At 38.2% G+C, this 14,570-nt stretch overlaps 1 protein-coding gene across 1 annotated transcript; it reads left to right on the forward strand.

The window, feature by feature from the left end:
* The first annotated feature begins 10,013 nt into the window (after nucleotides 1-10,013).
* LOC135214208 (myosin-J heavy chain-like) lies at nucleotides 10,014-12,149 on the forward strand. Its single transcript, XM_064248274.1, has one exon. It carries the CDS (start codon nucleotides 10,014-10,016, stop codon nucleotides 12,147-12,149), a length of 2,136 nt encoding a protein of 711 aa, XP_064104344.1.
* The last annotated feature ends 2,421 nt before the right edge of the window (nucleotides 12,150-14,570 follow it).

The raw sequence follows: 14,570 nt of genomic DNA on the forward strand, positions 1-14,570 counted from the left end.
TATTCCATTTTCTCTTTAATTAAGTATCCATATACCACTCATATGAAGTCCACAATAAGGTGGAATCATAACACAAACTCAATTTTCAAAGTGCAAGGATGAACTCAAGGGGGGAGTAAGCAAACACAACGAAAAAACCATAAATTTAATACATAATTAACCAGATAGAAATTACACCTAAACCTCTTTGAGTACAGGAAATAAATGAACTACCATCACACTTAATAATAACTCAAAACACGTATACAAAATTAAGATAGTATAACCAACACACTCAAACCAAAATAAGGGCGCCCAGAAAGGAGGAGGAAATCGAAAAGAAGGAATATCCTGACGATTTACAGGCTAATTCTTACGTAAACCAAACTTGTTACTGAAAAGCTTCGTTATCAATAATGCTTATTGTTCTCCTTGAAGAATACGGAAACTTCCACGTCTAGAGGGGTGGTACCACAGGTGGTTAAATAACTCTGGGCCCAGTCGAACAGTCACAACAGAATCACAGCCGTGATCAGTAACAAAGGTATCAAAAAACCTTACCATGGGATAGCGAGATCCCCTGGCTTTATAACTGAACCCAAGGACGTCCAGATAGGTTAGCTGAAGAGATCTTCCAATTTGAAGATAGCGGATATTAAAAAATCCTCGGGTCCTGCAGATAAGGGCAAGTCACCAACAGAGGCTGCAACCACCAAGAAGCAAGAGACGGCAGTACTCTTTGTGCACGAAGCAAGGTCAAAATATTCCAAATGTGACAAGGTCCAGAGAACGGCTGCCCGTTCTCCTCCCAGAAGCCAAGAAGTTAACCCCCCCCCCCCTTATCCACAGGGGAGGGACAAACGCGAACGTTAATTAATAGCAAGCAAACAATTGTTATACTCGAGAGGAGGTCAAACGACCAGTGTAACTTAAAAAACTAGGTTTAACAAATTATATCAAAAAATTTATTTTAATGATAATTTTTAACAAAAAAGGATCACATACTGACAGTTCATTGATTTGTGCACACTGTCTCTTTCTCTTATCTTATCTTTAATTTCTCTGTTGAACCACTTTGGCTGAGAGTTTCCATTTGTTAGTATTTGCCTCAAGAGTATACATCTAGAGAGTTTTTCTGTGTATTTCTCAGTGTTTATATATGCCTGTGTTCTCGTCGTACTCTATATTTTTAACGTACTTCTTTAGTTTTTTAGGTCTTGTCGACTGTAGTCTAATCTCATTAATATCTTCTCTTTTTTATGTTGAACATTAATTTGAACATTTTATGGTCGCTTTTGCCTAGATTCGCGCCTCTGAAAAGTCAGATACTAGATTAGCTTCCGTTGAGAGGACGATGTCTAGTATGTTGTTTCCTCTAGTGGGTTCGTCAATCCATTGGTGGAGGAATTCGTTTTTAACAAAATGTAAAAGTCTCTTTCCTTCTACGTTCGATGAGGAGGTCATCGTGTCCCAATGTACTGCTGCATTGAAATCTCCCATTATTATGCAGTTTGTTGTTTATCTCTTGTCCGAGAGAGAGAGAGAAAGAGAGAGAGAGAGAGAGAGAGAGAGAGAGAGAGAGAGAGAGAGAGAGAGAGAGAGAGAGAGAGAGAGAGAGAGAGAGAAGTGAAGACAGACAGATAGACGTCTTCTGTGGGTTGGGGAGGGGGGTGTTTGTCTCTCTGGGAAATTTTACTGTGGGGGGGATGGCTGTCACTTTTTTTTTTTTTTTTTTTTTAAGCTGATAGGTAAGATGGGTGAAAGAAGATTGAGGGCAGTTAGCTATAGTATAGCTAACCGTGGTAGGGAATAGTTTGGAAAGTTAAGTATTAGTAAGAGTAATGTCGAGTGTGGTTTATCCACAATTTTTTTCTGATTAATATTAACATAATACAATAATGATTATACATTATATTAACATGGTGAATTGTACAGATTACATATTTTGAATTTTATTACTTAATAGTATAACCATATTTAATAAAGTTCCAATTTTCTAATTCTAAACTTAATTTTAATTATCATAATGATTCTGTATTATATCTACATAGTAAATTCTACACATTACTTTTTCACAAGACATTTCTTAAAAGTATAATGGTTGAGGTTCATCGCGATGAATATATGAAGATATTCTTCTCTATCTGAGGTCTGTGTTGTTTGGGTCAAGGTTTCTCTCTTCTGCTTCCGATTCTTCTGATAATTCACTATTGTACTGAACTAGTTTTCTCCATATATTGGTTGCCAGTCTGTAATCTCTGATTAATTAGTTCTACTTTGTATTTTTTGTGTATTTGTTCTATATTCAGATCGTCATCTTCTTGATTGTTTCTCATTGCAGACCTTACTATCTTATTTTGGAATTTTTATAATGCACTTATATTAGAAGCCGATGCTAAACACGTGGGTATGGGTGAATATTCCATTATTGGTCTGATTAGGCTTTGTAGAAATGGATTTTAATAGCTGTGTTCATATTCCTAAACCTTTTCAGCTTCGTATTTTGAGTTCATGCTATTCTTAGCCTTTCTCTCTCATTTCTTGATATTCCTCTTTGTCCGATGTGCATTCCTAGTATTCTTGTGCTTTTAGCAAAATTCATTGGTTGTTGGTCTAACATTATTTGTGTTGGTTTGTATGCAGACACCGACGCTAGTTGGAATTTAGATTTATTTGTCTTTATCTTTCACTTCTTTTCAAATTGAATTATTCTTTCAATTTGGTTCATTGTTTTTTGTGCTACTTGTCTTTTCAAAGTTGGGTCCCTTCTCCTTGTACGTTTTTCTGGGTGTATAACTATTTGAGTTATATCATCTGCAAAGCAGACATCAGTACAGTACTCTGGTGGTGGAGTCACATTTGATGTATATATGAATAATGTTGGACTGAGTACAGATCCTTGTGGGACTCCACTTAGTAACGGAAATGGATTCCCTATGTAAGTTTGTGACTTTTTTGCTGCTGTTCGATTTTCTCAAAAATGCCTGGAAGGTTGAGATGTAATATACTGTATTGAAGTCCTTGTATCCATACTTTATCAAATGACTTGGTTATATCTACATACTAGCTTGCATAGGTACCTTCTTCTTTGTGATAATGCAATGCTCTCATATATTGTTGCTATTGCAAACTGGGTTCCTCTTCCTTTTCTAAATCCATATTGATTTTTATAGTGTAGCTGATTACCTTCTAGGAACAACACTAATCTGATATTAATTATTTTTTCAAATATTTTGCCAGGTATTTCTAGTAATGATATTGATCTATAATTGTCTATCTGACACGTATCTTTTCCTGGTTTGGGTGTCAAAATCATTATTACATTCTTGAATATAATTGGAAAATATCCCATTGTGAGAGCCCAATTGTATATTTCTCTTAATTTTTCAAGTGCAATATCTGGTAAAATTTGAATAATTATTATGACCTTGACAATTCCACTTCTTCCTGGTGCCTTGTGTGTAAAATTTGTGATTATTATTTTGATTTCCCATAAATCTTTAGTTGTGTTTTGATTCTCTGTGCGAGAAGAAAGGAAGAAGGAAAATCGCGAGAAGGGACCGAACTTACGGCTGTACTCAATAATAATAATAATAATAATAATAATAATAATAATAATAATAATAATAATAATAATTAAAGGAGAAACAAGTGGAGGTCAATGAAATAATGGGCATAATACACACCACCAGTATCACAGAAACAAATAACTTGACATATGCAAGGAGCAAGATTAGTAGCAGAACTGATGGGGATTCGAACACCAACACCACCGTCACAACCAACCCAACAGAAACCAAAACAGCAACCTCCTTGGAAAAGGCGCCTGGAAAAGCAAATCATGGTGATGAGATCTGACTTGAGTAAACTGAAAGAGATGGCAGAAAAAAGGCTAAGAAGCAAAAAACACAAGGGAGGAACTCAACGAGAAATACAAAGTACAAGAGAGGGGACTAAAACAACACAATAGAAGATGTAAAACAGAGGCTTAAGGCCAAAGCACACAAGATCCAACGGTACATGAACAGGAATAAGGGATACCAACAGAACAAACTATTCGGAACCAACCAGAAAAGACTATACAGCCAACTAAGAGGGGAAGAACACCACCCAGAAATTCCTGAAGCCGAACCAAGTAAGAGACTCTGGGAAAACATATGGAGCAATCCGGTATCACACAACAAACATGCAACATGGCTCCAGGAAGTCAAGGAAGAAGAAACAGGGAGAATAAAACAAAGATTCACAGAGATCACGACAGACACAGTCAGACACCAACTAAAGAAAAATGCCAAACTGGAAAGCCCCAGGTCCCGATGAAGTCCATGGATACTGGCTCAAAAACTTCAAGGCCCACACCCACGAATAGCAGATCAACTCCAGCATTGTATCTCAAATCACCAAGCACCCAAATGGATGACCACAGGAAGAACATCCTTAGTACAAAAGACAAGAGTAAGGGAATATAGCTAGTAACTACAGGCCTATCACCTGCCTACCAATAATGTGGAAGTTACTAACAGGTATCATCAGTGAAAGGCTATACAACTACCTAGAGGAGACAAACACCATCCCCCACCAACAGAAAGGCTGCAGAAGGAAGTGTAGGGGCACAAAAGACCAGCTCCTGATAGACAAAATGGTAATGAAGAACAGTAGGAGAAGGAAAACCAACCTAAGCATGGCATGGATAGACTATAAGAAAGCCTTCGACATGATACCACACACATGGCTAATAGAATGCCTGAAAATATATGGGGCAGAGGAAATACCATCAGCTTCCTCAAAAAATACAATGCGGCAACTGGAATACAATACTTACAAGCTCTGGAATAAGACTAGCAGAGGTTAATATCAGGAGAGGGATCTTCCAGGGCGACTCACTGTCCCCACTACTCTTCGTAGTAGCCATGATTCCCATGACAAAAGTACTACAGAAGATGGATGCCGGGTACCAACTCAAGAAAAAGAGGCAACAAAATCAACCATCTGATGTTCATGGACGACATCAAGCTGTATGGTAAGAGCATCAAGGAAATAGACACCCTAGTCCAGACTGTAAGGATTGTATCTGGGGACATCAGGATGGAGTTTGGAATAGAAAAATGCGCCTTAGTCAAACATACAAAAAGGCAAAGTAACGAGAACTGAAGGGATTAAAGCTACCAGATGGGAGCAACATCAAACACATGGATGAGACAGGATACAAATACCTGGGAATAATGGAAGGAGGAGATATAAAACACCAAGAGATGAAGGACACGATCAGGAAAGAATATATGCAGAGACTCAAGGCGATACTCAAGTCAAAACTCAACGCCGGAAATATGATAAAAGCCATAAACACATGGGCAGTGCCAGTAATCAGATACAGCGCAGGAATAGTGGAATGGACGAAGGCAGAACTCCGCAGCATAGATCAGAAAACCAGGAAACAAATGACAATACACAAAGCACTACACCCAAGAGCAAATACTGGACAGGGACTATACATACCAACGAAAGGAAGGAGGGAGAGGACTACTAAGTATAGAGGACTGCGTCAACATCGAAAACAGAGCACTGGGGCAATATCTGAAAACCAGTGAAGACCGAGTGGCTAAAGAGTGCATGGGAAGAAGGACTAATAAAAGTAGACGAAGACCCAGAAAAAATATACAGAGGGACAGGAGAAAGCAGAAAGAACAGAGGACTGGCACAACAAACCAATGCACGGACATACATGAGACAGACTAAAGAACTAGCCAGCGATGACAATTGGCAATGGCTACAGAGGGGAGAGCTAAAAAAGGAAACTGAAGGAATGATAACAGCGGCACAGATCAGGCCCTAAGAACCAGATATGTTCAAAGTACGATAGACGGAAAGAACATCTCTCCCATATGTAGGAAGTGCAATACGAAAAATGAAACCATAAACCACATAGCAAGTGAATGCCCGGCACTTGCACAGAACCAGTACAAAAAGAGGCATGATTCAGTGGCAAAAGCCCTCCACTGGAGCCTGTGCAAGAAACATCAGCTACCTTGCAGTAATAAGTGGTACGAGCACCAACCTGAAGGAGTGATAGAAAACGATCAGGCAAAGATCCTCTGGGACTATGGTATCAGGACGGATAGGGTGATACGTGCAAAACAGACCAGACGTGACGTTGATTGACAAAGTCAAGAAGAAAGTATCACTCATTGATGTCGCAATACCATGGGACACCAGAGTTGAAGAGAAAGAGAGGGAAAAAAATGGATAAGTATCAAGATCTGAAAATAGAAATAAGAAGGATATGGGATATGCCAGTGGAAATCGTACCCATAATCATAGGAGCACTAGGCACGATCCCAAGATCCCTGAAAAGGAATCTAGAAAAACTAGAAGCTGAAGTAGCTCCAGGACTCATGCAGAAGAGTGTCATCCTAGAAACGGCACACATAGTAAGAAAAGTGATGGACTCCTAAGGAGGCAGGATGCAACCCGGAACCCCACACTATAAATACCACCCAGTCGAATTGGAGGACTGTGATAGAGAAAAAACAAAAAAAAAAAAAAAAAAAAAAAAAAAAAAAAAAAAAAAAAAAAAAAAAAATATAATAATAATAATATAGTGATGCTGCTTCAGCACTATTTATCTTGTGTAAAGAGTCTTCTCTATCTTTCTGATGACGGCTTTCTCGTTGTTGCTTAGACTGGCGAGCAACGCACCAAAGGGCATAGTAAAATTCGGTTGAGTCATTTGATTTATTATTACTTATACAATTCTCTCTCTCTCTCTCTCTCTCTCTCTCTCTCTCTCTCTCTCTCTCTCTCTAACGCGACGTATCCTCCTGATCGACAGGACATTATCAAGCGATAACTGCTGAGGGGACTGAATTCCAGTGGTTGTTGTTTAAGATTAAGCTGGCCTTGTGCCAGCACAGGCTCTTGCTCGTAGAGCAGCCCATATGTTTCCAGTGGCGAGTCCATCTCCTTTTATCGTGGTGTTGCGAGCTCTTGAGTACGGTCAGAGCACCTCTCCGGCAGGTCGGGTTTTCATTGGTTCCTGGGAAGGTGACTCATACGGCGGGCGTTTACGAGTCTTGCAGACCTTCTCAGGTGGGGGGTATCACCGTGAGCCTCTTGATTGGCTTCTACCTGAGTGACGTCACCCCTGGTATTATTCTCATGTCCGGTGTTCGTTTCATGCGCGCTGGTACTTTCGTTGGGGGGGAGAGTGGTCCTCCTCACACACGTCGGTATCAGGAACGCTTCTTGGGTGGTAGTTAAGGGGAGGCTTTTCCTCGAGGATGAGCAGCGCTTCTAGGAGACGCAGACGTCTGGTCAGGTGCTCTCCCGATGATCTTAATATTCTGACGATGTCGTCTCTCGTGATGTGTGTGGTGTACTACAAGGGCGTGCTGCCTAATGGCGCCCTCCTGGGCGTGGCAGGAAATCCTTTTTGACAGGCGCATCGTCGTCATGCCGATGTAAATCCCAGGGCATCCTTGGGCGGGGCATACGTATCGGTAGACGACGTTGGACTGCTTCAGGGGTCTCCTACCGGCGGGGAGGGGTTGTCCTTCATCAGGAGGTCCTTCGTACGCTGATTCTTGTAGTAAATAATGAGGGACACTCTCTTTTCCTTCCTCCATGGGGCGGACGTGTTTCCTCTATTTTTTTCTTCATGGCTGCTTCGTCCTCCTGTATTGGTGGTGCATGAAGGCTTTATAGAAAAGTTTGATATCCTCCGGGGGCGGAATGTTCCTTCTCTCTTCCTCCGTCATGTACCACTTGTCAAGGGCGGCTCGAGTTTCTCGGTTTACGAGTTTATTCGAGTACCCATTGTTAATAGTGCTGAAGCAGCAGTCATTTTTAACAAAACATGTCTACGAGAGGGTCTCCTTCCAAAATAATAATATAGGTATTATTTCTACAAAAGAAATAGTATCTATCTATATAACTATATATCATATATGGATTATATTATGTATATATATATATATATATATATATATATATATATATATATATATATATATGATACAGTCATTATTATTATTATTATTATTATTATTCATTATTATTATTATTATTATTATTATTATTTTATTAGTTCATATATATATATATATATATATAGATATATATATATATATATATATAGATATATAGATATATATATATATATATATATATATATATATATATAGATATATATATAGTCTATATATAGTATATATAGATATAGATATAGATCTATATATATAGATATATATATATATATATCTAGATATATATATATAGTTATATATATATATATATATATATATATATATCTATATATATATATCTATATATGATAGATATAGATATATATAGATATAGAGATTCTATATAGATATATATAGATAGATATATCTATATATATATATTAATATCATATATATAGATATATATATATATATATATCTTTATATAGTATATATGAAACTATATATATATATATATATCTATCTAGTATATCTATAGATATACTATATATATATAATATATATATATATGATATATATAATATATATATATATATAGAAATATATATCTATATATATATATATATATCTATAATATATATATATCATATATATGATATATATCTATATATATATATATATATATATAGTATATATATATATATATATATATATATATATATATATATATATATATATATATATATATATATATCTATATATATCTATATATATATATAAATATATATATATATATATATAATATAGATATTATATATAGATATATATATATGATATATAGATCTATAATATATTATCTATATATATATATATAATATATATATATATATGTATATAAGATAGAGTATATAAAATATATATATATTTAATATATATCTATATACGTTTATATATATACATATATATAGATGATATAGATCTATATATCTATATTATATATATCTAGGTATATATATCTATTGATATATATAATATATATATTATATATATAATATAGTATTATCTAAATAATATATATATATAATTTATATATTATATAGATATATATATAGATATTATTATATATATATATATATATATCTATATATATATAGATATATATATATATATATATATTATATATATATATATATATATATATATTCTATATAGATATATATATATATATATATATAATAGATATATATATATAGTAGATATATATAATAGATAGATATATCTAATCTATATAGATATCTATATATATATATATATATATATATATATATATATATATAATATATATATATATTTATATATATATATATACGTATATATATATATATATATATATATTATATATATATATATATATATGCATGTACGTATGTGTGTATGTATGTAAGAGAGCGCATGAATGAGAGGGAGAAGACTGATTATAATAATAATAAAATAACTAATAATAATAATAATAATGATAATTACTGTATTGTCATTACTGTATTATCATTACTGTATTATAACAAAAATAAAGTTAACACGCCAAGAAAGTTAATGCACAATACAAATTTTAACGTAAGTAAACTTGAGGAGAAAAGACACACACAAAAAAGCTTGTTTCAGAAAATCCGAGGAGAAATAATATTGGACTGGAAAAATTTAAATTAATAATTTCTGTTGAGATAAAGTTTGAAGGGTGAGGAGAAGATAATATCATCCTACGAGAATGCCTACGTCGGAAGAAGGACTTCAGGGCAGTAGCTCTGGGAGCGAGAATCCTTCTTCATCCAAACATGAAGAAGAAGAGGAATTCCTCGGAGCCGAGCCGGGAACGAGACGCTCCGAGGCCCGCGCTGGAGGAGGAGCCTTCCTCGGATCCAAAGGAGCCACGCGTCAGTTTCAGAAACTAGGACTAATGACGTTTGACGTGTTTGGCATATCATTTTCATGATGTTTACTATACTTATCGTAGCTTTTTGCGCACTTGTGTTAGTTGCCTGTGGATTGCTTAGCTCAATTGTCGAGGACCTGATGATGCTCTATTTTGCTGAAGGACCTTTGAGTGGACCACAGGATTTAGACCTTATAGTTGAGGAACCTGTTGTTTCCGAAATTGTTGTTGATGAACACAAGAACATTTGGACGTCAGGCTGGACCGTCGCCATCACCTGTATGGGTGTGGCATTGTTGGCTGGCCTGGCGGTGACTGCTTATCATAGATACCGACGACGAGGACATTACATTCACGAACTCGAAGAAGATCTGGAAATGGAACGAACCGAGGTGTCCAGACTGAGAGATCGTCTGGAAACTGAACAGGAAGGAAACTTGAAGACGAAGGAACGCCTGAACGAGATGACCCAAGACGTCCAGTTGTTGGAACTCCAGCAAGGACGTCTAGACGCTGAGAAGATGATGCTAGTAGACGTTCTGGAAAAGAGTCAGCTTAAGGAAACTGAAATGGAATGTCTCTTGAACGGAGTTAAGGACCAGATCGAGTTTCTACAAAATCAAATTGTAGAGAAAGATCTTTTGATTGAACAGAACGCGTTGGAAAGGAAAGAAATGGAAACTCGTCTGGAAGAAGAGAAAGCGAGAGGCAGAGACATCCAGATTTTGGAAAAAGAGAGGAATCTCTTCCAGGAGAGGATGGAAAGCGCTCTGAAGGAGGGAAAAGAGCTCGCCTCGAGACTAAAAGAAGCTGAAACCACCAATCGAGTTTTGGCTTCCGCGAATGAAGGCTTCAAGAGGACGAATGTCCAAATGCGAGAAGCTCTGGAAGAGAAAGAGAAGGAGATCGACAATCTAGAAAATTTGAAGGAAGCATCTGTACAAGAAATAGCTGATCTGCAACAGATGAATGGCGATCTCAAGAAGGAAATTGAAAAGAATAAGAATGAACAGGAGAAGAACCGACTTTTGAACGACGAAGTTCAGCAAATGAGAAATTGGGTTGCTGAACTAGGCGGTCAGAATGCTAAGATGGAGGAGGAACTGGCCATTAAAGAACAGGAAATAAATTCACTAAAGGATTCTCTAGGAAATGAAGAAGAAGAGAATAGAATTCTGACGGAAGAAGTTCAGCAGATGAGAAATTGGGTAGCTGAACTAGGCGGTCAGAATGCTATGCTGGAGCAGGAATTGGCTGGTAATGAACAGGAAATCAAGTCACTGAAGAATTCTTTAGAAAATGAAGAGGGCGAAAACAGAATTCTGAAAGAAGAAGTTCAGCAGATGAGAAATTGGGTAGCTGAACTAGGCGGTCAGAATGCTATGCTGGAGCAGGAATTGGCTGGTAATGAACAGGAAATCAAGTCACTGAAGAATTCTTTAGAAAATGAAGAAGGCGAAAACAGAATTCTGAAAGAAGAAGTTCAGCAGATGAGAAATTGGGTAGCTGAACTAGGTGGTCAAAACGCCATGATGGAGGAAGAACTGGCCTATAAAGAATTGAAAATAAATTCACTAAAGGATTCTTTAGGAAATGAAGAAGGAGAGAAAAGAATTCTGAAAGAAGAGGTTCAGCTGATGAGAAACTGGGTAGCTGAACTAGGCGGTCAGAATGCTATGCTTGAGGAGGAGTTAGCCAGTAACGACCAGGATATAAAGTCACTGAAGAATTCTTTAGAGAATGAAAAGGAGAGGAATAGAAATTTGATTGAAGAAGTTCAGCAGGTGAGAAATTGTGAAGCTGAACTAGGAGGCAAAAAGGCCCAGTTGGAGGAAGAGTTACTTGACAAAGAACAGGAAATAAAGTCACTGAAGAATTCTTTAGAAAACGGCGACGAGACCAACAGAATTCTGAGAGCCGAAGCCCAACTGATAAGAAACTGGGCAGCTGAAATTGAAAGTGAAAAGGCTGAAATAAAGAAAGAGTTAGTTGAGAGGGACCAGGAAATAACTCTTTTGAAGAATGGTTTAGAAAATGAAGAAGAGAAATACAGAATTCTGAGTGAGGAACTCGAGCAGATGAAGGCGCGGCTGGCTGAACTGGAAGGCACGAATTTAGATATTAAAGGTGAATTGACCGAAAGGGATAAAGTTATAAAATCCATGGAGAATGCTCTAGAAAACGAAAAGGAGAGGAATGAAGAGTTAAGGAAAAAGTTGCTGAAGCAAGTTGAAAGACTTGATCAGATCGTAGCATTTGCGCAAACCATGGACAAATAATTCAGACAAGGATAACAACCGTCAAGTGATGCAAGATGGAGGGTGATGGATGCTGCTGTGTCTTGTTCCAGAGGAGCTGCGATCTTCTTGGCCCATTCGATGGGCTTGACTGCAGGATGGGTGTTCAGTGCTGCTCCCCCCAGCAGCAACCAGTAACGGTGAGGTCCCCCACCTCCCACACACCCATCCTGCAATCAACCTCATCGACTGGACCAAGAAGATCGCAATGCCTCTGGAACATGACGCAGCATCAATCAAAATCCTTCACATGGGCTTCATCAGGCATCATTGACAATTCTCTCGTCTCCCTGAAGGAAACAGGAGGAACAACTCTCAGGATGAGAGTCAACAGCTCTTTGGAGGCAGGAGGACCAGCTCTCAGTAAGAGAACCAACAGCAGTTCGGAGGAAGGAGGACCAGTTCTCTCAGAGAGAACCAAGAGCTATTCGGAGGAAGGAGGACCAATTCTTTCAGAGAGAACCAACAGCTGTTCGGAGGAAGGAGGACCAGCTCTCAGTTTGAGAGCTACCAGCTGTTTGGAGACAGTGTGGAACCGTCAAGTGATGCAAGATGGAAGGAATGAACATGGAAGGTGATGGATGCTGCTGCATCGTGCTCCAGGAGAACTGCAATCTTCTTGGCCCATTCGATGGGCTTGACTGTGGGATGGGTGTTCACTGCTGCTCCCCCCAGCAGCAATCAGTAACGGTGAGGTCCCCCCACCTCCCACACACCCATCCTGCAATCAACTTCATCGACTAGACCAAGAAGATCACAATGCCTCTAGAACGTGATGCAGCATCACTCCAAATCCTTCGCATGGCTTTTCATCAGGCATCCTTGACGATTCTCTCGTCTCCCTGACGAAAACAGGAGGACCAGCTCTCAGGATGAGAGTCAACAGCTGGTTGGAGGCAGGAGGACCAGCTCTCAGTTTGAGAGCCAACAGTTGTTTAGAGGCAGGAGGACCAGCTCTCAGTTTGAGAGCCAACAGCTGTTTGGAGGCAGGAGGACCAGCTCTCAGTTTGAGAGCCAACAGCTTTTTGGAGGGCCGTTGGGCCAGCAGAAGGACCCCGGAAGGCCACCAGAGGGATACCAGAAGGATACCAGAGGGATACCAGAAGGATACCAGAGGGATACCAGAAGAATACCAGAGGGATACCAGAAGGAGACCAGAAGGATACCAGAGGGATACCAGAAGAAGATTCTGTTGGAATAATCTAGAAGACCAGCTCTGCAGAAAGTCAAGTATGCTATGCCCCTTGATGAAGACTCTTCTAATAGAGGATCTCTGTCAAAGCGGGCAAATAGTTGGATATCTAGATCTATTCTTGCAGATGTTTTCCTTCTGGTTATTCTGTTGGAATAATCTAGAAGACCGGCTCTGCAGAAAGTCAAGTATGCTATGCCCCTTGATGAAGACTCTTCGAATAGAAGATCTCTGTCAAAGCGGGCAAATAGTCGGATATCTAGATCTATTCTTGCAGATGTTTTCCTTCTGGTTATTCTATTGGAATAATCTAGAAGACCGGCTCTGCAGAAAGTCAAGTATGCTATGCCCTTTGATGAAGACTCTTCTAATTGAAGATCTCTGTCAAAGCGGGCAAATAGTCGGATATCTAGATCTATTCTTGCAGATGTTTTCCTTCTGGTTATTCTATTGGAATAATCTAGAAGACCGGCTCTGCAGAAAGTCAAGTATGCTATGCCCCTTGATGAAGACTCTTCTAATTGAAGATCTCTGTCAAAGCGGGCAAATAGTCGGATATCTAGATCTATTCTTGCAGATGTTTTCCTTCTGGTTATTCTATTGGAATAATCTAGAAGACCGCTCTGCAGAAGTTCAAGTATGCTGATGCCCCTTGATGAAGACTCTTCTAATTGAAGATCTCTGTCAAAGCGGGCAAATAGTCGGATATCTAGATCTATTCTTGCAGATGTTTTCCTTCTGGTTATTCTATTGGAATAATCTAGAAGACCGGCTCTGCAGAAAGTCAAGTATGCTATGCCCCTTGATGAAGACTCTTGTAATAGAAGATCTCTGTCGAAGCGGGCAAATAGTCGGATATCTAGATCTATTCTTGCAGATGTTTTCCTTCTGGTTATTATGTTGGAATAATCTAGAAGACCGGCTCTGCAGAAAGTCAAGTATGCTATGCCCCTTGATGAAGACTCTTCTAATAGAAGATCTCTGTCAAAGCGGGCAAATAGTCGGATATCTAGATCTATTCTTGCAGATGTTTTCCTTCTGGTTATTCTATTGGAATAATCTAGAAGACCAGCTCTGCAGAAAGTCAAGTATGCTATGCCCCTTGATGAAGACTCTTCTAATTGAAGATCTCTGTCAAAGCGGGCAAATAGTCGGATATCTAGATCTATTCTTGCAGATTTTTTCCTTCTGGTTATTCTGTTGGAATAATC

Source organism: Macrobrachium nipponense, chromosome 45 (assembly GCF_015104395.2).
Source record: "Macrobrachium nipponense isolate FS-2020 chromosome 45, ASM1510439v2, whole genome shotgun sequence".
Classification (NCBI taxonomy): domain Eukaryota; kingdom Metazoa; phylum Arthropoda; class Malacostraca; order Decapoda; family Palaemonidae; genus Macrobrachium; species Macrobrachium nipponense.